Here is a 23,789-nt window from a genome sequence, read left to right as displayed (position 1 = left end):
CAAGCTTCAGCAGGCTGCTAATAAAGCTAATAAAGCTAATAGAGCTAATAAAGCTAATAGAGCTGATAGAGCTGATAACCCCCCCTCTGTGTTTCCGTAGCAACTGGAGGAGAAGAGTGAGGATGAGGAGGATAAGGAGTGTCTGAAACAGGCCATCACAGCTCTGCTCAACCTGCAGAGCAGCATGGAGAGGATCTGCTCCAGGAGCCTGGCCAAGAGGAGGCTCAGGTACGTCTCTACACCCGCCTCCTGCTCCACCCTGCTCCATCACCTCCACCTGACACCTGCTCCATCACCTCCACCTGACACCTGCCCCCATCACCTCCACCTGACACCTGCCCCCATCACCTCCACCTGACACCTGCTCCATCACCTCCACCTGACACCTGCCCCCATCACCTCCACCTGACACCTGCCCCCATCACCTCCCCCTGACACCTACCCCCATCACCTCCACCTGACACCTGCCCCCATCACCTCCACCTGACACCTGCCCCCATCACCTCCCCCTGACACCTACCCCCATCACCTCCCCCTGACACCTACCCCCATCACCTCCACCTGACACCTGCCCCCATCACCTCCCCCTGACACCTACCCCCATCACCTCCCCCTGACACCTACCCCCATCACCTCCCCCTGACACCTACCCCCATCACCTCCCCCTGACACCTACCCCCATCAACTCCACCCGTCACCTCCACCTTTCACCTTCACCCGTCACCTCCACCTTTGACACCTACCCCCATCACCTCCACCTGACACCTACCCCCGTCACCTCCACCTTTCACCTTCACCCGTCACCTCCACCTTTCACCTCCACCCATCACCTCCACCTTTCACCTCCACCCATCACCTCCACCTTTCACCTCCACCCGACACCTGCCCCCATCACCTCCACCTTTCACCTCCACCCATCACCTCCACCTTTCACCTCCACCCATCACCTCCACCTTTCACCTTCACCCATCACCTCCACCTGACACATGTCCCATCACCTCCACCTGACACCTGCTCCATCACCTCCACCTGACACCTGCCCCCATCACCTCCACCTGACACCTACCCCCATCACCTCCCCCTGACACCTGCCCCCATCACCTCCACCCGACACCTACCCCCATCACCTCCACCTTTCACCTTCACCCATCACCTCCACCTGACACCTACCCCCATCACCTCCACCTTTCACCTTCACCCATCACCTCCACCTGACACCTACCCCCATCACCTCCCCCTGACACCTACCCCCATCACCTCCACCCGACACCTACCCCCATCACCTCCACCTTTCACCTTCACCCATCAACTCCACCTGACACCTACCCCCATCACCTCCACCTTTCACCTTCACCCATCACCTCCACCTGACACCTACCCCATCACCTCCCCCTGACACCTGCCCCCATCACCTCCACCCGACACCTACCCCCATCACCTCCACCTTTCACCTCCACCCATCACCTCCACCCGACACATGTCCCATCACCTCCACCTTTCACCTCCACCCATCACCTCCACCTTTCACCTTCACCCATCACCTCCACCTTTCACCTCCACCCATCACCTCCACCCGACACATGTTCCATCACCTCCACCTTTCACCTCCACCTTTCACCTCCACCCATCACCTCCACCCATCACCTCCACCCATCACCTCCACCCAACACCGTCACCCATGTGTATATATATAACATTAAATCCTCTGAGACTCAGCAGCAGGGAAATAATCTGACAGACGAGTTGTTTTAAAGTGTGTGAGTAGATGAAAGTGACTCGTGTGACTCGCAGTAGACGGAGAACAGACAGATTTACAGATTAAATGTTCTATAAAGTGAAAGTTAGAATGTTTTATAAGAATAAAGAACACAGAAATATTCTCAGTGAACACACAGAGCAGCTTCAGCAGAACAAAGAGAGCAACACTCTCTCTGGACTCCTCCCATCCTCCCTGTTTCCCTCTGGACTAAAATAGAGTGTGGCGGGGGGGGGGGGGGGGGTGTTAGGGTCATAGGTCGGAGGAGGGTGGAGGTGTGGGGGGGGGTCAGAGTGGTGTTGTGAGAAGGAAGTAGCGTCAGCAGCTGGGCGGTGCTGCTCTGCTGCTTATTGTTCTGTGTTAGAAAGAAAAGAACTCGGAGAGGAAACCTGCTGCTCGTTATTCTGCACGTTTTACACTTCAAACGTCTGAACACCTGAAGAAGAAGGAGAAGAAGAAGGAGAAGAAGAAGGAGGAGAAGAAGAAGGAGAAGAAGAGGACAGATGATTGGATGATTGGCAAGTGGATATGAGGACGTACGTGACTTTAGTTTCTTCATATGTTTCTCTGAGTGTTGCTGTTATGTGTTCGTGGTAGATGGAGAAAGATGGCGGCTGTTTGAGGCTGTAGGAGATAGTTGGAGGTTGTTGTTGTTGTCTGACGGAGGCTGTGTGTTGTTTAGTGATGGAGGCTGACGGAGCAGTAGGATTGGTTGTGAAACAGTGGTCTGTTGGCATACCTCAGGGGTTTATGTTGTAAACTGATTAGCTGCTGCAGAGCGACTGAAACTGCAACAGCAGCAGGCTGACGGCTGTATGTTACCTGCTGATACACCTGACAGCAGGCTGACGGCTGTATGTTACCTGCTGATACACCTGACAGCAGGCTGACGGCTGTATGTTACCTGCTGATACACCTGACAGCAGGCTGACGGCTGTATGTTACCTGCTGATACACCTGACAGCAGGCTGACGGCTGTATGTTACCTGCTGATACACCTGACAGCAGGCTGACGGCCGTATGTTACCTGCTGATACACCTGACAGCAGGCTGACGGCCGTATGTTACCTGCTGATACACCTGACAGCAGGCTGACGGCCGTATGTTACCTGCTGATACACCTGACAGCAGGCTGACGGCCGTATGTTACCTGCTGATACACCTGACAGCAGGCTGACGGCTGTATGTTACCTGCTGATACACCTGACAGCAGGCTGACGGCTGTATGTTACCTGCTGATACACCTGACAGCAGGCTGACGGCTGTATGTTACCTGCTGATACACCTGACAGCAGGCTGACGGTGCGTTCTAGGACAATCTAATATCCTTGCTTCATGTCAGTGAAGTCAAATCAGTTACAAAAACACCAGAAGAAGAAGAAGTTGTTCACTTAAGCAGTTTAGTTACAACAATAAGAGTTAGGCAGCAAACTAACAGCTGACCATTAACAATCACAAATACATTTATGGACTAAAAGTTTGATCACCTTCACAGTTCTTACTCACAAAGATCAATTAGATCTGATCAGGGATCAAATGATCAAAGTCTCACTGATGTAGGTAGAGTTGTACACACAGGTGCCTGGTTATGTTTTAAAATGGGGGAGGGTTAGGGTGCATTTCTACACCAGTTGACCTCTTGGAGTAAGTCACCAACAGCCACCTGCTCTAGTCTAGATGAGTTAGATTGAGGTTGCTATGACAACTAAGACTGCATCAGAACAGTGTATAACTGGGTGGATCAGGACAGGAAGTGATTATTATGTATGTAGTGATGTTAATGAAGCTCAGCCTGCCTGCTAACAACATTCATACCGACACTGTAAACACTGAGAAATACATCAAATACATCCACTCCTCTGTTGGTTTTGCTGTGATAAACTACATTAACCTGTCACACTAAATTCCCCCCAAAAATCTGTTTATTTACTACACTACCCAGACGACAACTACAGGCCTTAAAGCGGTATGAGCCCAAAATAAACTTAGACTTTGCTGTGATTTAATTGCAATAAACAAATCAAAAGGATGCCGAAATAATACAACATGATGCTGATTCATCCTGTCAGGTCTGTCCACAAGACAACAAGCAAACAACTTTTAAAATGCTTATTTTCTGAATTTGTTTGGATCGATCAGAGCTACGTTAGCATTGTAGCTGCTCCAGCGACACCTTTAAACACATAGATATCAACTAGTTTAAATTTAAAATGATGTAAAGTCACAGGCATTTAGGTTGTTATTGATGACAGCAGCAGCGGGGGGGGGGGGGGGGGGGGGGGGGGGGGGGGGGGGGGGGGGGGGGTGACTCTGGTGTCAGCTCCGGTTGGGTTGAGATGCAAAAGTGAAGATAAATTAGTTTAAAAGTTAAAAAGATAAACTCCTCCCGCCGGTAAACGGCTCTGGATTACAGCAGGATCCGGTGTGACTCATGTGGTGGTCCGCTGTCTGACGGCAGCCGCGCAGCTGAATCTCCCGGTCCAGATCCAGATCCATGAGACGCGCAAAAGTTTTGCTGAAGTTGAATATTTTCAACACTTGTGAATACACGAAATATGCGTCATTCACGGCGCCAATTTCACGTTGTGTTATTTGCGTCACCCAGTCAATGTACAATCGACTTTATATGTAATCTGTGTTTGGTGTGAACACAACATTAGAAGACTGACTGTTTCATATTTGACATTATATTCATAAAAACATTATGTAGCCTAAAATGTTAGCTGTTTGCAGGCTACTAGAACGTCTTCAAGGTCAAACAAGGACAAACAATTTATATCAATGAAATAATCTTACAACACATCACAATATGATTTGTATAATTAAACCTGGTTAAACAATGTTAAAGCTGAGGGTTGCTGTGACCATCTTCAATGTCTGGCAGCAACATACAAACAGTTTGGATGACTGAAACCATCTAACTGCACACAGGTTCTAGCGGAGTGATTAGCACCACCAGCTGATGGAGCTGTAACGTTATACAGGAATGAATAATCAGAACATTATCTCAAGTCAAGAACTATTTTAATGCACAACTCAGAAGGTGATTTTAGCTCCTAAAGACTTAAAAGGGTCATTTTAGTTGAGAACTAGACTAATAAACTAGCAGCTCTCATTTAGCCTGATGAGAGATCATAAATATTACACAAAACGTCATCATATTTAAAAATAATTCCATCCAAAGTTTGACTAGAACTGAAAGTAAAGCAGAATATTTAGCAGAAGTCTAAACAAGTTACTTTCCACTGCAGAACATCTGACTGCTTGTTTGCTCTGTCACAGGTTGGACTGAACCAACTCAAACGGTCCCAAAACATCACATTTTTTATTACGATTATTTAAATGGGATGCTTGAATATAATCACCTGATTGTGGAGACTATATGGTGATAAGTTTAATTTTAAAAAGACAAAAAGTGGGAAAACCATAACTTTGCTGCCCCTGATTGAATAATGGAGACGTATTTACTCCACTGCTCAGGCGCCTGTAGTCAGACAGGTTCAGGTTGTCTCAAGTGTTTCTTGGGAGGTAGGAGTGAGACAAAAAACCAATATATTGATATTGTGATATGTTATCAATACACTGGCGCCAAGTATCAATATTTTTAACATACACTCAGAATTGATTGAGCAGCCTCCCACTACCCTCCGCCTCCTCATTTTATTGAGAATGATTTAATAAGAGCCGTATCTCGTATCTCTATGGCAACAGATGCCAACCGTCCATGTTGACGTGCAGACGCACGGAGCAAAATATGGTGTTATTAATTATTATTGGACTGAAGCTGCATTCATGTTTCACGTCCAGACTGAATATATTGCTCCATTACTTCTCCTGATGTTTGACATGTTGGTGGTAAGCACGGCCCAGCGGAACCGTCTCTGAGTTAAAGCTATAATCTGTAATTATTCCACATTAAAACGTCTATAAACAATTAGACCTGTGTTATATATGTTGTTGTGTATTTTCAAACTCAGAGAAATCTGTAATTTAATCAAAGTAACGGACCGTTTCATTTGGTCGCCTGTCGATGGCGTCATACCTCCTCTACCAAAGAGTAAACACGCACCAGATGCATACGGCGGCGCTGTGTTTGTCCGCTACAATGGCGTCTACCAAAGAGTAACTTACACACATACAAGATAATACATCGGCGTTGTGGTTGTTCCACACAAACTGTTATAAATGGACTTTTATTCAGTTTTAAGCCACATTTTCATGATAAATTTAGGTGGTTTTTAACTATATCTTTTAGCCGGAAGAAGGATTTTAGTCATTGGACGTCTGGATCTTAAGTTATCAGAGAAATAAACTGGACAAACGTTAGCAGCAGCTCAGCTAACAGCCCCTCCAGGAAGTCCGCTGGTCACCAAACATCGTCGGAGAAACACTGATTTTTTTAGGTGAAACAGCTTTATTCAGTGTTTTTACCTGTAATCTGCGGGTCGGTTTGTTCTGGAGAGGAGGAGACCTCTGTGGAAAAACGTCCCAAGCTGGTTATTTAACAACGAAGACAACAACTCCCATGATCCCTTGCTACTTCACACCATCATCACACTCTTTTGTTATTGTTTTGATTGAGACGCCTAGCGGCTGAAATGACATATTGTGCGTTGAACACACCAGACTCCCATAAACCCTCACGTTACCTTCAGCTTCACAGTTCAGAGGCTCGTCTGTGAAACTAATGAACTGGTTATTAACAAGCATCATCTGATGGTTTCTTCTTTAGTTACAGATGGTGATACATTGTAGATTATTTCTCTGTGATTTATCATGTATTGTTGTTCTATATGGTTATCGTGGAACATGGTGACAGTCTGGTATCGTCTGCACCTCAGAGATCTGATGGATTTCTGATCATGAAGTGACATCTGAAAGTGCAACTGATGTTTTTATATTTCTTCACGTGCAGATCAAACCATCAGTGAAGTGATCATGTGATCAGGTCCTTCATCACCACGAACACGTGTACATCTGATCAACTAGTTACTATAGTTACAGTAAATATCTAAACATGCTGCCAAACATGATGATGTCACGGAGCGGCAGGTAACTGTAGGTGATGATGTCACAGTCAGGTGTTGTCACTGTGTCTTTAACAGTCCCGTTTGTCCGAGCTGAGGTCGAGGTCTTCCTGCCACCACAGCAGCCACGCTGGTTTGTACAGACCCCGAAAAACGTCGTCCAATCAGAACTCACTCTGCTGTCACATGATAGACGTGTAGAAAACCAACCCAATGATGAATTAAAGGAACAGTTCACCCTGAAATGAAACAGTCTGAATCCACTCAGCTGAGGTGGAAGAATCTTTCCACAGCTCTCAGCTAAAGGTAGTAAGTGGACCTTGAGTTTTATGTATATATGAAATTAGTTGTTAACAGACAATTCAAATGATTACTGAATCATTTCTACACTAATCCTCCTTAAAACCATGTGTAGTTTCACTGATCGAGACCTGATACTGTCATCAATATTCTGTATGTGCTGCCTTATCTAAAGAAGAAGAAATCAAATTGTTTTCTAACTATAATATACAGAGGAGGTTCCTGTCTGCAGGTCCCGTCAACCTGTATGTAGCCTGACTAAACCCAGGGCAAAGAGATCCAGAGATCCAGTTTGAGATTAAATCTGTGGATCTGTAGATCTCCTGTCTGAGCTCACAGACTGATGACACTCACCTGTAACAGGTAGCTGAGATCCACCTGAAGATCAGGTGGTGATCAGGTGAGGATCAGGTGAGGATCAGGTGGTGATCAGGTGAGGATCAGGTGAGGATCAGGTGGTGATCAGGTGAAGATCAGGTGAAGATCAGGTGAGGATCAGGTGAGGATCAGGTGAGGATCAGGTGAAGATCAGGTGGTGATCAGGTGGTGATCAGGTGAAGATCAGGTGGTGATCAGGTGGTGATCAGGTGAAGATCAGGTGGTGATCAGGTGAAGATCAGGTGGTGATCAGGTGAAGATCAGGTGAAGATCAGGTGAAGATCAGGTGAGGATCAGGTGGTGATCAGGTGAAGATCAGGTGAAGATCAGGTGAGGATCAGGTGAAGATCAGGTGAGGATCAGGTGAAGATCAGGTGAAGATCAGGTGAGGATCAGGTGGTGATCAGGTGAAGATCAGGTGAAGATCAGGTGAAGATCAGGTGGTGATCAGGTGAAGATCAGGTGGTGATCAGGTGGTGATCAGGTGAAGATCAGGTGGTGATCAGGTGAAGATCAGGTGAGGATCAGGTGAGGATCAGGTGAAGATCAGGTGAAGATCAGGTGAGGATCAGGTGATGATCAGGTGGTGATCAGGTGAAGATCAGGTGAGGATCAGGTGATGATCAGGTGGTGATCAGGTGAAGATCAGGTGAGGATCAGGTGAGGATCAGGTGATGATCAGGTGGTGATCAGGTGAAGATCAGGTGAGGATCAGGTGATGATCAGGTGGTGATCAGGTGGTGATCAGGTGAAGATCAGGTGAAGATCAGGTGATGATCAGGTGGTGATCAGGTGAAGATCAGGTGAGGATCAGGTGATGATCAGGTGGTGATCAGGTGAAGATCAGGTGAGGATCAGGTGAGGATCAGGTGATGATCAGGTGGTGATCAGGTGAGGATCAGGTGATGATCAGGTGGTGATCAGGTGGTGATCAGGTGAAGATCAGGTGGTGATCAGGTGGTGATCAGGTGAGGATCAGGTGGTGATCAGGTGTGATCTGTCCGTCCTAGTAAGACTGGGATCAGCTCGTAGCACTAACACAAATCTGAACTTGTATCCAGTCTGTTGACTCGAGTCTCTGAGTCCTGCTGTCCTTCGGTCCTGACTGTCTTCTTCTTCTGTCCTCTCACTCTTCTTCTGTGGTCTGCAGCGAGTCGGCGTGTCGTTTCTACAGCCATCAGATGAAGGGGAAGCACCTGGCCATCAAGAAGATGAACGAGATCCAGAAGAACATCGACGGCTGGGAGGGGAAGGACATCGGCCAGTGCTGCAACGAGTTCATCATGGAAGGCACGCTGACCCGCGTGGGCGCCAAACACGAGCGCCACATTTTCCTGTTCGACGGCTTGATGATCTGCTGCAAGTCCAATCACGGCCCGCCGCGGTTGCCCGGCGCCGGCTCCACCGCAGAGTACCGGCTGAAGGAGAAGTTCTTCATGCGCAAAGTGCAGATCAATGACAAGGATGACAAGGAGGGCGAGTACCGCCACGCCTTTGAGATCATCCTGAAGGACGGGAACAGCGTGGTGTTCGCCGCCAAGTCCGCCGAGGAGAAGAACGGCTGGATGGCGGCGCTGATCTCGCTGCAGTACCGCAGCACGCTGGAGCGCATGCTGGACTCAGCCATGCTGCAGGAGGAGAAGGAGGAGCAGATGAGGCTGCCGGGCGCCGAGGTGTACCGCTTCGCAGAACCCGACTCCGAGCAGAACGTCGTGTTTGAGGAGAACGTCCAGTCCAAGTCCGGGATCCCGATCATCAAAGCAGGGACGGTCCTGAAGCTGATCGAGAGGCTTACCTTCCACATGTACGCAGGTGAGACGTGATGTCACTCAGGTGTTAACTGTTATCTTCATCACTGATTCATCTGTCAGATATTTTGTCACTTAATTGATCAGTTGTTTAATCAATAAGATGTTTTGTTCCAGCTGTAGATGATTGATCAGCTGTGAATCAGAGACTTGAATCTGATCCGCTGCCTCAAGCTCTCATTCTGAAAGAAAGAGGCTATTTCTGGACAAATAAATCTCGTCTCAAAGGTCACTCTTCTGGGGATTCTGGGTAATATTCTGAGCCTCTGGCATCGCTGTCAGACCATCTGACCAATCAGAGTCCTGTCCACTGATTGGTCCTTAGATGGACTGTAGCTGCAGCCGCACCTCACACACGAGGACATTAAATCTGCTGCTCACTGACCTCTGAACTCTGTCTGAGGTCGTGACGTCCCTGTCAACTATTGATTATTAAATATTGATGATCTTCTGATATCCAGTCTGATCTGATCAGTTGACTGTATTACAGTGTTACTACTCTGGTTGTACAGCAGTGTTACAGAGTGGAGCCTCTTCCTTCACAGAGGATCTTTGTTCCAGTTTCATTTTGTCATCAGGTGACTCACAGCTTGAAGGTTAATCAGCTGATCTGAGCTCAAAGTGACGCTCAGGATGTCTCAGCACTAAAGATCCATCTGATCAGGTTTATTTAAGCCGACATTGATCATATAAAATATGAATCGATCAACATCTGTAGTTGTGATCAGTTCAGTTTACAAACCGTCTCTCTGGTCACATCTAAAGAACTCATCACTGATAAACTCTGTTAAATCATTTCTGCACATTCACAGTGACAGAAAAGATCCATCTGATCAGGTTTATTTTAGATGGTATTGATTATTATGATCTGATCAGGACGTCTGTTATGAGTTTAGACGTGAAGTTTGATCAGTGAAGGTCCTCACATGTAAAGAAGAACGTGTGTGTGTGTGTGTGTGTGTGTGTGTGTGTGTGTGTTCAGACGAGTATTAGAAGGGAAAAAGGTGTTTCCTGTCTAGACCACACACACACACACACACACACACGTGTGTGTGTGTGTGTGTGTGTGTGTGTGTGACCTCTCAGCAGGGAGGGGCTTCTATTTCAGGACGCTGTGTGTGTGTTTCCTGACTGATTGTTAGCGAGGCGTCTCCTCTCGTTTCCTCTCAGTGTTTTCACAGTGATGATGTCAGCATCACCGGCCTATCAGATCACAGTCGTTAAAGCAGTGAGTGACATCATCAGTGTGTCGGTTCAGGACTGTGAGAAAAAAGTTTTGTTTTTGCTCCCTGAGAGGCGGAGCCTGATGAAGACACCTGAACACTTTGGTCCAGACACAGAAACAATTCCAGCTGACAGGTGAGGCCACAGACAGGTGACAGGTGAGACTGTAGACAGGTGAGGCCACAGACAGGTGAGGCCACAGACAGGTGAGGCCACAGACAGGTGACAGGTGAGGCTTTAGACAGGTGACAGATGAGGCCATAGACAGGTGACAGGTGAGGCTTTAGACAGGTGAGGCCACAGACAGTTGAGGCCGTAGACAGGTGACAGGTGAGGCCACAGACAGTTGAGGCCACAGACAGGTGACAGGTGAGGCCACAGACAGGTGACAGGTTGAGGCCACAGACAGGTGACAGGTGAGGCCACAGACAGGTGACAGGTGAGGCCACAGACAGGTGACAGGTGAGGCCACAGACAGGTGACAGGTGAGGCCACAGACAGGTGACAGGTGAGGCTTTAGACAGGTGAGGCCACAGACAGTTGAGGCCATAGACAGGTGACAGTTGAGGCCACAGACAGGTGAGGCCACAGACAGGTGAGGCCACAGACAGGTGAGGCTGTAGACAGTTGAGGCCACAGACAGATGAGGCAGCAGACAGGTGACACTGGATGATCACCTGGATGAAACAGGTGACAAGTGATCGGAGGTTATTGATCGTCTCTGATCAGCTCTTGCTCTGTTTACTTCCTCAGATCCAAACTTTGTCCGAACATTTCTGACCACCTACAGATCGTTCTGTAAACCTCAGGAGCTGCTGGACCTGCTCATGGAAAGGTGAGCTCACCTGTCCAACCTCACAGGGACCAATCAGAATGCTGCACCTGCACCCACACATTCACTGCAGAACACATATGAGATAAAAAGACACTGTGTGGTGGTTTGACACGGCTAGATCAATAATTATTGATTCACTCACCTTTACTGATGTCTTTTCACTAAACTCTCCCATGTACACTATTGATTACAGTGAAAACTGATCACTTTGGTTTATTGACAACATTCTTATATCAGTATAAAATCCACTATGTCGATTTCTTTATCAGCATGGAGACACAGTCCGTGTCTGACTGAATAATAAAACAATAAGAGCTAAAACAGCAGAAAATAATCATCTGTGGTTTTTGTTTGAGGTTTGAGATCCCGGAGCCGAGGCCCAACGAGGCGGATCAGATGGAGGGAGGAGAACAGCCGCTCAGCGCTGAACTCAAACGCTTCCGGAAAGAGTTTGTGCAGCCGGTGCAGCTCAGGTACAGACGCCACCTGCTGGCAGGTTTCACTCACTGCAGTCAGTCTGCACGGTCGACACACACGATTCTATTGATCAACCAACAATCTACAGATTAATTCCTACAACGGAACGTAGTTCATCCGTGATCCGTACGGATCCCCTCCCACAGTTCGGCACGCATGTGAACCGCAGATTAACTGTAAAATTTAATGTGTCATTTAGACAAAGTAAACAAACTGCTGTAAGTACGAGTCATGGACAGACAGCGCGTCGCTAACAAGGATTTAGAAGAGCAACGATCAAACCAGCGTCTGACGGGTCCGAAGTGACGTCTGCAGGTTTGTTTACATGATGTTTGATGTGCTGCAGCTGAGCAGCTGACTAGCATCTAGCTGCTAACTGACGCTAGCGGTGAATGTTTGTTTGGTGGCTCGTTCAACAAGCTGCAGGACGAGACGTGTGTTCATGTTTCTAAGTTATCATCAGGTTTTGATGATGTGGACAGAAGCTGTTTCATTCACTACTGTGTTTAAGGCATCAGGCCTCATAGTGGAATTTAATGTGACAATTTGAATATTTTATATATTTTAAGATTTTATTGAAACGTCGGTCATCTTGAATGTTTTCATTTAAGACCATGGGCAAAAGTTCTGTGCTGTATGTGTTTTAAACAATATATAAATAGAATATAATAAATATATTTAACTTTCCTACTGATTTTAAGCCTGTAAAGGTACTTCTACAGTGTCTTGTTTGTATAGTTTTCTATCTGTTAGCTTATCTGCACAAACACATTCAGAGTTTTTAAACAGGGCTGCAGTTCTGGCTTCAAAACACACAGGATTACCAAACTGGAGAGAAAAGGAAGGTTTTCAGCTCACATCAACTCGTCTTCACATCACTTCACACCACACAAGCTAATTCTCCTCCAATCATGTCTCTAAGTGACTTTGTCTGCAGTCGTGCCGCCTCTAATATTTACTCCATCTGAACTCACAGTGACGCTGAAAGAAACAGAAGACGATTTAACTAAACAGCAAAAAAGATTCTTTTAAATGATGAAGATGTGACTGTAAGATGTTTGTAAGCTTCTCTGTGACCTGCAGAGTGCTGAACGTGTGTCGTCACTGGGTGGAGCATCACTTCTACGACTTTGAGAGAGACGCTCACCTGCTGAGACGCCTGGAGGAGTTCATCGCTTCAGTCAGAGGTACGAACCCGTCTGAACACCAGAGTCAAACCGTTTCTAAGCTCTGTAGACGAAGCTTTTAGACTGTGTGTGCGCGCGTCTCTCTCTCTCAGGTAAGGCGATGAGGAAGTGGGTGGAGTCAATCACAAAGATCATCCAGAGGAAGAAACAGGTGCAGGTGAGCGTTCCCAGTCACAGCATCACCTTCCAGAACTCTCCTCCTCCCATCGAGTGGCACATCTGTAAACCGGGAAACACCGAGCAGTTCGACCTCATGACCCTCCACCCCATCGAGATCGCCCGACAGCTCACCCTGCTCGAGTCCGACTTCTACAGGTAACGCACACAACTCGGAGGTCAGAGTTCAGACGGGCGCCGAGCGCTCTGAGTTCTGACCTCTGACCCCTGACCTCCACCCGCAGGGCGGTGCAGCCGTCGGAGCTGGTGGGCAGCGTCTGGACCAAAGAGGACAAAGAGATCCACTCGCCCAACCTGTTGAGGATGATCCGCCACACCACCAACCTCACCCTGTGGTTCGAAAAGTAAGAACTCGCTCTGACATCACTCTGACATCACTCTGACATCACCACACACCATCCTCCACCCGCCACAAAATGGAAGAATGGAAACAGCCACGGCTCCTCAGTGACGCAGCTTTAATCAGCGTTACAACCTTAAACTGTATTAGAACTCGTTCGGTTCTATATGACACAGTTGGTGATAAGTTTGTCCCTCACAGCGAACCGTAGCTGTATGTGACTCACCTCAACTTAAACCTGAATTAACTCGACTCGAATCTACTGAATCTGACCTTGACTCCACCTGATTCGACCTTGACTCCACCTGACTCCACCTGATTCGACCTGACTCCACCTGATTCGACCTGACTCCACCTGATTCGACCTGACTCCACCTGATTCGACCTGACTCCACCTGATTCGACCTTGACTCGACCTTGACTCCACCTGACTCCACCTGACTCCACCTGATTCGACCTTGACTCCACCTTGACTCCACCTGACTCCACCTGACTCCACCTGATTCGACCTTGACTCCACTTTGACTCCACCTTGACTCCACCTGATTCGACCTTGACTCCACCTGATTCGACCTGACTCCACCTGATTCGACCTTGACTCGACCTTGACTCCACCTGATTCGACCTTGACTCGACCTTGACTCCACCTGACTCCACCTGACTCCACCTGATTCGACCTTGACTCCACTTTGACTCCACCTTGACTCCACCTGATTCGACCTTGACTCCACCTGATTCGACCTGACTCCACCTGATTCGACCTTGACTCGACCTTGACTCCACCTGATTCGACCTTGACTCGACCTTGACTCCACCTGATTCGACCTGACTCCACCTGATTCGACCTTGACTCCACCTGATTCGACCTTGACTCGACCTTGACTCCACCTGACTCGACCTGACTCCACCTGATTCGACCTTGACTCCACCTTGACTCCACCTGATTCGACCTGACTCCACCTGATTCGACCTGACTCCACCTGATTCGACCTTGACTCCACCTGATTCGACCTGACTCCACCTGATTCGACCTGACTCCACCTGATTCAACCTTGACTCGACCTTGACTCCACCTGACTCGACCTGACTCGACCTGATTCGACCTGACTCGACCTGATTCGACCTGACTCCACCTGACTCCACCTTGACTCCACCTGATTCGACCTGACTCCACCTGATTCGACCTTGACTCGACCTTGACTCCACCTGACTCGACCTGACTCGACCTGATTCGACCTGACTCGACCTGATTCGACCTTGACTCCACCTGACTCCACCTTGACTCCACCTGACTCCACCTTGACTCCACCTGATTCGACCTGACTCCACCTGATTCGACCTTGACTCCACCTGATTCGACCTGACTCCACCTGATTCGACCTTGACTCCACCTGATTCGACCTTGACTCGACCTTGACTCCACCTGACTCGACCTCGACTCCACCTGACTCCACCTTGACTCGACCTGACTCCACCTTGACTCCACCTGATTCGACCTGACTCCACCTGATTCGACCTGACTCCACCTGACTCGACCTTGACTCCACCTGATTCGACCTTGACTCCACCTGATTCGACCTTGACTCCACCTGATTCGACCTGACTCCACCTGATTCGACCTGACTCCACCTGATTTGACCTCAACCTCCAACGTTATTAGAACCGGACGTCCAACTGGAACCTTGGAACCACACACACCTCTAGCTATCTAACTGGGTGGGGGGACTGGACCCTTCAGGAGCTGTTACCTGCAGACTCAGGTGTGTTCCTCTCTGCAGGTGTATCGTAGAGACGGAGAACCTGGAGGAACGAGTGGCCGTGGTGTCTCGGATCATCGAGATCCTGCAGGTCTTTCAGGAACTCAACAACTTCAATGGAGTTCTGGAGGTGGTCAGTGCCATGAACTCCTCACCGGTCTACAGACTGGACCACACCTTTGAGGTACCAACACCACGTATACTAACACCAGTACCCGATCCTGTGCTCAGCACTACCTCAGAACTTTACATTACATCATCATCTGGATAAAAGTTGATGTTTAGGTTCCTAATTTTGCTTTTGTTTCCAGCAAATCCCGAGTCGGCAGAGGAAGATCCTGGAGGAAGCTCACGAGCTGAGTGAAGATCACTACAAGAAGTATTTGGCCAAGCTGCGCTCCATCAACCCCCCCTGTGTCCCTTTCTTTGGTACGATCCAACAGATCATCTGTCAGCTGTCCAGCAGTCTGAGGGGTCAGAGGTTAAATAACGAGTCTGTGTGTCTGACAGGAATCTACCTGACCAACATCCTGAAGACAGAGGAGGGAAACCCCGACTTCCTGCGCCGACACGGTAAAGACCTGATTAACTTCAGCAAGAGGAGGAAGGTCGCCGAGATCACCGGAGAGATCCAACAGTACCAGAACCAGCCGTACTGTCTGAGAGTGGAGGGTGACATCAGGGTCAGTCTGACTTCACCTCCCGTTTCCCGTTTCCTGTTTCCTGTCGTGTTTAATGAGCCGCTCAGGTAACAGCTGATCAATGTGTTCTGTGTTCTGTGGAGCAGAAGTTCTTCGAGAACCTGAACCCGATGGAGGACATGTCAGAGAAAGACTTTGCAGATCACCTGTTCAACAAATCTCTGGAGATCGAACCTCGAAACGCCCGCTCATTACCTCGATTTGTAAGTATCACCATGGCAACGACACAAAGTGATCGCTGAGACTTCCTGTTTCCTCTCTGAAAGTTCACTGTTTGGGTTCTTTTTAAATTGGCTTTCAGATAACGACAAACAAGAGAATGACAGTAATGGAGCAGTAAGAGAGCGAGCCACTGTGTTCATTTATTACCGTTGTTACACTATTACAGTCATTTAATGATAAGTTATTGTTCTGTATTATAGAGATTGGTGTCGTGCTTGTTGCTGTTCTCTAGAATCGTCTGTTGGCAGTATTTTCTAGCTTAGAGCGACACGGTTTGTCATCATCTTGTTTGTTTGTTTGTGTACTTTAGTACTTGTGTACTCAGCTTTAGACTCATCTCTGCAGGTTACATACCTGGAAGAAAACAACAGAGTCTTTTAGTCCTGGGGAAGTTTTTCATGCAAGCTCACTGCACAACCACAGCTCGAGCTACTTTAGAAGCCAGCCGCCATGACCACACTTAATGAACAAACTAAAATAAGTAAAAGTAGTCATACGATATAACTTTGCATAGACAAACCTACCAAAGAGATGCTGGTTAAAGACTTGCAGTAGCTTAAATCTACCTGCTGCTGATTCTGACATCACGCAGTAGTTTAAGGAGCAGCTGGACTTCCTGATGTAAAGCTGGATGAAAAGATTTTAAGCCACAATTCCTTAACGAGTGGTTCGGGTCGCCTGCAGGACTCCTCTCAGGGAATAGTTCTGATGAAGTATTGTTGTGTTGTTTTTAAGTTTTGTGATGTTGGGGCAGGTCGGAAGGATAAAACTCTCACAGCTGTGATTGTACATTAATGTTGTTCTGTATGTTATTTTGTGTAGCCGTGGTAACCTGAGTGAATGGTATGTTCCAGTCAGGTGAGGCGGAGAAGGTCACTGGTCAGCTGTTTGTTGGCTCCTACGGCTCATTTTTACCTGTTTGATTAATGTTGTTAATCACTTGTAGTGCCTCCGGCCTGCTGGCCTGCTTTTATACAGCACATTTCATACACAGGTAAGCTCAATATGCTTTACAGTAAAACATAGGAAATATTAAACTAATGAGATAGAAAACACATAAATAAAATAATCTCTCAGCCACGCATACAAAGCACACACACATACATCCTGTCCTATTCCTGCTACAGCGCTCACACACTGACTCCAGTCAAGTCAGTTTTATTTATAGGAAGAAGTCATCTCAGGGCACCATGTACCATGCATTAATGGGACATGAATGCATACAGAGGAAGAGGAGGAGGAGGAGGAGCTCACACATGTTTAAAGACTGCTTTTAGAAGACGCTACAGTTACAGCAGATCTCAGGTCATCAGGTGGTTTTCAGGAGACACATGCTTGATGCTCTGAGGGATCTGATTGGTTTATAGCCAGTGAGCAGGTCAGAAATATATGTAGGAGCCGCACCAGCAGTAATACTTTGAGATCAATTCTATATTGTGAAGTGTTTCCAGTACAGGTGAAATGTGTATTTTCCTCGTCCCAGTTAACATTCTGAGCTGGAGCCGACTCATTGTCTTCTCTGGACGTCCTGCAAAAAGGGCTTAACGGTAATCTGATCTGCTGGAGATGAATGCATGGACCAGTGTCTCAGTCAGACTGGGACAGGAAGCTCCTGAGTCTGGAGATGTTCTTTCTTGGTAACAGTGCTGATGTGATGCTGGAAGTTAAGATGGGCATCGATAATAAGAGCCAGGTTTCTGACGTGCTCACTGTACTTTAGACAAAATGATCTCCTGCTCAGTTCGTTTTCTTTTTTAAGTTGTAAAGGGTATTGAGACGTCCGGTGGTGATGTCATCAGTACATCTGAGAAGTTCATGTACAGGACTGAGGTTGTCGTACAGCTGTGTGTCATCAGCGTAGGAACAGCAGGATTTATTCTGTATGATGGTACCAAGAGGGAGCAAGTGTAGACTGAATAGCAGTGGACCAAGACCGGATCCTTGTGGAACCCCACAGAACATGTTGTGAAACTTCTTCAGATGTGAAGTTGCCAAGAGATCCGGGGAAAGTTCTTCGTTTTAAATGTGATGAGAACCGTTGAAGAACAGGTCCAGATAAACTAAAACAGTTATTAAACAGTCTGTTTAGTCGATGTTATTTTGTGATCAACAGTGTGGAAAACAACACTCAGGTTTAACAATGTGAGCTGTTTCAGTAACTGGTTCATCGTACAGGTTGTGCAGGATCTTAATGACAGGAAGGTTGGACATTGGTCTGTAGTTGCTGGTCCTGGCTGGAGACAGCAGTAAACACACCGTAGGGAGGCAGTAATGACAGAAGATCATCTTTACCCCCCTCCCCCCCCCGTCCAGGTGAAGAAGTACACCTGTCCTCTGAAGTCTCCGGGGATCCGTCCCACCTCTGCGAGGCCCGGCACCATGCGTCACCCGACGCCGCTGCAGAACGAGCCGAGGAAGATCAGCTACAGCCGCATCCCTGACAGTGAGGCCGAGGGCGGGGCTGTGTCCGCCCCCAACTCCCCCCGCACGCCGCTGACTCCGCCCCCTGCCTCAGCCGCCTCCAGCTCCACAGACGTAGGCAGCGTGTTCGACTCGCCGCAGGGGCCCAGCAGCCCCTTCCACTCCAGTAAGCCCCGCCCACTCACACTCCTACCAATCACAGGTCTGACAGTAAGCCCCGCCCACTCACACTCCTACCAATCACAGGTCTGACAGTAAGCCCCGCCCACTCACACTCCTACCAATCACAGGTCTGACAGTAAGCCCCGCCCACTCACACTCCTACCAATCACAGGTCTGACAGTAAGCCCCGCCCACTCATACTCCCACCAATCACAGGTCTGACAGCGTGTGTGTGAACAGGTGAACCTTCAGGTGTGTTGTGACACTAACAGCTCAGACTAACCTGCACTAACCTTCATCTCTCTGCACGTGTAGATATCAATCAGCTCATGCTGATCAGGAGTTTAATCAATCAATAACTTAGAATCAAGCACAATGGAACAGATCGAAAGGAGCATTATTATTATTATTATTATTATTATTATTATTATTATCATTATCATTATCATTATTATTATTATTATTATTATTATTATTATTATTATTATTATATCATAATAATATTATTATTATAATATTATAATATAATTATTAATATTATTAATAATAACATTCTAACTGAAAACTACAAGCTGATTCTGTTCAGTTTGTGTTCTGATCAAACTGTTTGATTTTAGATCAGTGATCAGCTGTTCACTTCAAATCTTTAACTGTTCAATGAAGCCGAGTTTAAATCCCTGAAACATCTGATCAGCTGCAGACGGTCCGGTTTTCCTCCTCCTCCTCTCCTCCTACTCCTCCTCTCATCATCCTCCTCCTCTCCTCCTCCTCTCCTCCTACTCTCATCATCCTCCTCTCCTCTTCCTCAATCTGTCATCTTCCTCCTCTCCTCCTACTCCTCCTCCTCTCACCCTCTTATCCTCCTCCGCCTTCTCTCATCCTCCTCTCCTCTTCCTCAATCTGTCATCCTCTCATCCTCCTCTTTCTCATCCTCTCATCCTCCTCTTCCTCTCCTCCTCCTCTCATCCTCCTCTTCCTCTCCTCCTCCTCTCATCCTCCTCCTCATTCTGTGTTCCCCTCTCCTCCTCTCAACCTCTTCCTCATCCTGTCATCCTCCTCTCGTCCTCCTCTCGTCCTCCTCCTTATTCTGTGTTCTCCTCTCCCCCTCTCTTATCCTCCTCCTTCTCCTCCTCCTCCTCATCCTGTCATCCTCCTCTCCTCCTCCTCCTCCTCCTCTCACAGTGTTCTCCTCTCCTCCTGCAGCCTGCGACAGTATCTTTGCGGTGGTCTCTCTGCCTCACGGCCCACGTTAGTATGACCCTCCTTAATCTGCGTACATCAGCTTCAGCTCTGACACCTCTCACCTGTCTAACCCACTCACCTGTCTAACCAACTCACCTGTCTAACCCACTCACCTGTCTAACCAACTCACCTGTCTAACCCACTCACCTGTCTAACCTACTCACCTGTCTAACCTACTCACCTGTCTAACCAACTCACCTGTCTAACCAACTCACCTGTCCATCCCTCACCTGTCTAACCCACTCACCTGTCTAACCCACTCACCTGTCTAACCCACTCACCTGTCTAACCCACTCACCTGTCCATCCCTCACCTTTCTAACCCACTCACCTGTCCATCCCTCACCTGTCTAACCCACTCACCTGTCCATCCCTCACCTTTCTAACCCACTCACCTGTCTAACCAACTCACCTGTCTAACCAACTCACCTGTCTAACCTACTCACCTGTCTAACCCACTCACCTGTCTAACCTACTCACCTGTCTAACCCACTCACCTGTCTAACCCACTCACCTGTCTAACCCACTCACCTGTCTAACCAACTCACCTGTCTAACCCTCACCTGTCTAACCAACTCACCTGTCCATCACTCACCTGTCTAACCCACTCACCTGTCTAACCAACTCACCTGTCTAACCCACTCACCTGTCTAACCCACTCACCTGTCTAACCCACTCACCTGTCTAACCAACTCACCTGTCCATCCCTCACCTGTCTAACCAACTCACCTGTCCATCACTCACCTGTCCATCACACTCACTTGGTTCACAGGTTTCCCATCCTGACATTGTTTCCATAGTAACAGTCAGTCTCTGCATAAACCATCAGCTGACACCTCATTATGTGTTCACTTGTTTTGTGACACCTGGGAGTTTGTTTAGAACCAATCAGCTGCAGGCAGGTGAACCTGTTCTATCAGGTTCCACTGTGTTGTTCTAAGTGTCTCTGTGTTCTCGCTGCTCTCAGGGTCCTCCTCGGTCTCGTCCATGGTGAGTTTCAGTCGGGGTTCTGAGGACGTTCCGGTTCCTCCTCCGGTTCCTCCTCGGAGACGACCAGAGTCGGCTCCAGCAGAGTCCTCGCCGTCCAAGGTAACAAACATGAATCCGACTTCCTGTTCCCAGAGAACGATGAGGTTCTGTTCAGATATCAGTGTTGAAGTGTTCTATGGTGAACCGAACTGTTCTTTAAGCAGACTGAATATATTCAGATCTGTGATCAGTATGTTAAAGGAGCAGTGCGAGAAATATAGTTGAATACGTTGTCTAAGTGTAGGCTCGGTGGACGTTCAGGGGTTTTGCTTTTCCTGTGTTTCCCTTTTCTCATGGAGGTTTTCTGAATGAGTCCAGTAAATATGAGCAGAGGAAAAGGGAAGGGTGTTTTTGGAATATGTGAGGCAGAAGAAGGTAAATGTACTTTTCCTTCAGGAAACACACAGTGATGCAGTAAATGAGGTGGAGAGGAGCTGAGTCACGGTACAGACGTCAGCGCAGGAGTGGCTGTTTTATTTTCACCGGGTCTCACAGTCAGGATCATTTCCCAGAGAAGAAGTGTGTAAGGCTAAGCTACTAATAGTGAGGGCCTGTATTTGCACGTTTTGTTTTTGTCAATGTCTATGATCAGCCTTGTTATTGATCCTACAGTCTCTGAACTCTTCTGGAGGGATGAACATCATTCTTCATAAAGATCTTCCTCATGTGGTGTTGTGATGATGATGATGATGGTGCAGAGCGCTGTCATAGCTGTTCAGCTGGGTTGAGATCTGGTGACTGTGAAGGTCACATGATTCACATCGTTTAATACTCATCAATCCATTCAGTGAGCCTCGTGTCCATCGTCATCCTAGAAGAGACCTCTCCCACCAGGATAGAAATGTTTCTGATTACTTTTAGATGAGATGATGAATCCTTTTTATACCACACAATAACTCTCTATAGTCTGAGGGATGGTAGTAATATCTCTCTCTCTCTCTCTCTCTGTGTTTATATAGTCTCTCTCTCTCAGTGAATGGTGGAGCTGCAGATTGTGCTTCAGCTTGATTGAATTTTCTGTCTTTCTTGTTGTTTTACGTGTTTATTTTTCTTTATTTTCTTCCCAACAGTTGCTGACAGGTGTATCTGACTGTTGTTCAGGTGTAGTTTGTGGTAGCGTGGCTACCGGCTCGGTTGGGCAGCATGCCCGTGGTGGAGGGTGGTGCGGAGTTTGAGAAGCTGACACGCCGTCATGCAGTCAAACTTGTGCCGGCAGTGAACTGTTGAGTGGAGGAGGCCACCTTAGCGGTGGGAGAGGTGGTGGGTTGCGGTAGCGTGAAGTCTGCCTCCCGCATGAATGGAGCTATTGTTATCTTCCTTGATAGCACAGCCAAAGTTAGCGATGTGGTGGAAACAGGTGTAGTCATACAAGACACCTTCACTCCTGTTCTCCCGCTGGTTAGTCCAGCTAGAAAGATAACAATCTCTAATGCTCCCCCGTTCATTAAAAATGAAATGTTAGCTAAAGAACTGGCACGGTACGGACAACTAGTCTCCCCGATAAAGATGGTTTCTCTGGGCTGCAGATCCCCGCTGCTCAAACATGTAGTGTGTCACCGTAGGCAGGTTTTCATTGTCCTGAAAGATAAAACTGACGATCTTAATCTGTCCTTTAACTTTAAAGTAGACGGGTTCAACTACATGGTTTTCGCCACGTCGGAGACCATGAAGTGTTTTGGTCGTGGTGCGGAGGGGCATTTAATCCGCTCCTGCCCGGAGAGGAGGGGGGAGCAGCGGCGGGCTGCTGCTGGAGAGGAGGCCCCGGCCCCTGCCGAGGAGCTGCGGGCTCCGGAGCCGACCAGGGCTACAGACGGCCCCGGAGCGGCCGCCGCTGGCCTCGGCAGGGCTCCTGCAGGCAGTGACCCCCCTGCATCTTCTGGCAGTGAACCTTCAAAGTCACCAAAGGGACAAAAACTAGAAAATCTTTAGCAGAGTCAGAAAGTGATTTGTCACTGACCCAGGAGGACCAGCAGAGCCGCTACTCTCCTGCTGGTATAAAGAGTTTTCTGCAGGGAACGAAGGGATCCAGGCTGGTGAAAGTAGAGGATCACTTTGCAGACCTGAAGCTGTTTGTAGAGTCAGCGAAGCCTCTGACAAAAAGATCAGGAAACTTTGGAGATGATGTTCTGAAGAAACTGCTGCTTAAAGTAAAAGCACAAATCACTGCTTGACAACATGTGATCTCTGGTCAGACTGGACCATCTGGATTCTTTTAAACACCCTGTGAACCCAGTGGGCTTCTCTGATCCTGGTCTGCTTTTTTGCTGTGTTTTTATAGAAATGTGCTTACTGGTGTTTTAACACTGCCCCGCTTCATGACGAGGCTTTCAGAGCAGCTTTTACCCACTAAAAGCTGCTGGGAAATCACAGATTAAACAGCTGTGTCAGCAGTTCACTCGTAATGTCACTAGAGACAGAACCAGGTCTATGAGGTACCTGGAGACTCAGGTCTATGAGGGACCCGGAGACTCAGATCTATGAGGGACCCGGAGACTCAGATCTATGAGGTACCTGGAGACTCAGGTCTATGAGGGACCTGGAGACTCAGGTCTGTGAGGTACCTGGAGACTCAGGTCTATGAGGGACCTGGAGACTCAGGTCTGTGAGGTACCTGGAGACTCAGGTCTATGAGGGACCCGGAGACTCAGATCTATGAGGGACCCGGAGACTCAGATCTATGAGGTACCTGGAGACTCAGGTCTATGAGGGACCTGGAGACTCAGGTCTGTGAGGTACCTGGAGACTCA

The 23,789-nt window shown here is 47.9% G+C and overlaps 1 protein-coding gene across 1 annotated transcript in view; it reads left to right on the top strand.

Annotated features, from left to right (window-relative positions):
* The window catches only part of LOC121909381 (son of sevenless homolog 1-like), a 45,207-nt gene that overhangs the window by 19,268 nt on the left and 2,150 nt on the right, over positions 1–23,789 (top strand). The window contains exons 9-22 of the mRNA XM_042429921.1: positions 101–228; positions 8,612–9,273; positions 11,247–11,328; positions 11,685–11,801; positions 12,889–12,992; positions 13,085–13,307; positions 13,394–13,513; positions 15,288–15,450; positions 15,578–15,695; positions 15,777–15,949; positions 16,054–16,170; positions 18,503–18,776; positions 19,976–20,020; positions 20,981–21,102. Of these exons, the coding sequence (XP_042285855.1) occupies positions 101–228; positions 8,612–9,273; positions 11,247–11,328; positions 11,685–11,801; positions 12,889–12,992; positions 13,085–13,307; positions 13,394–13,513; positions 15,288–15,450; positions 15,578–15,695; positions 15,777–15,949; positions 16,054–16,170; positions 18,503–18,776; positions 19,976–20,020; positions 20,981–21,102 (2,448 nt within the window). The remainder of the gene's footprint in view (positions 1–100; positions 229–8,611; positions 9,274–11,246; positions 11,329–11,684; positions 11,802–12,888; positions 12,993–13,084; positions 13,308–13,393; positions 13,514–15,287; positions 15,451–15,577; positions 15,696–15,776; positions 15,950–16,053; positions 16,171–18,502; positions 18,777–19,975; positions 20,021–20,980; positions 21,103–23,789) is intronic.

This window comes from Thunnus maccoyii, chromosome 2 (assembly GCF_910596095.1).
Source record: "Thunnus maccoyii chromosome 2, fThuMac1.1, whole genome shotgun sequence".
Taxonomy (NCBI): Eukaryota; Metazoa; Chordata; class Actinopteri; order Scombriformes; family Scombridae; genus Thunnus; species Thunnus maccoyii.
Note: the sequence above shows the minus strand (reverse complement) of the source record. Positions and strands in the feature narration are given on the sequence as shown.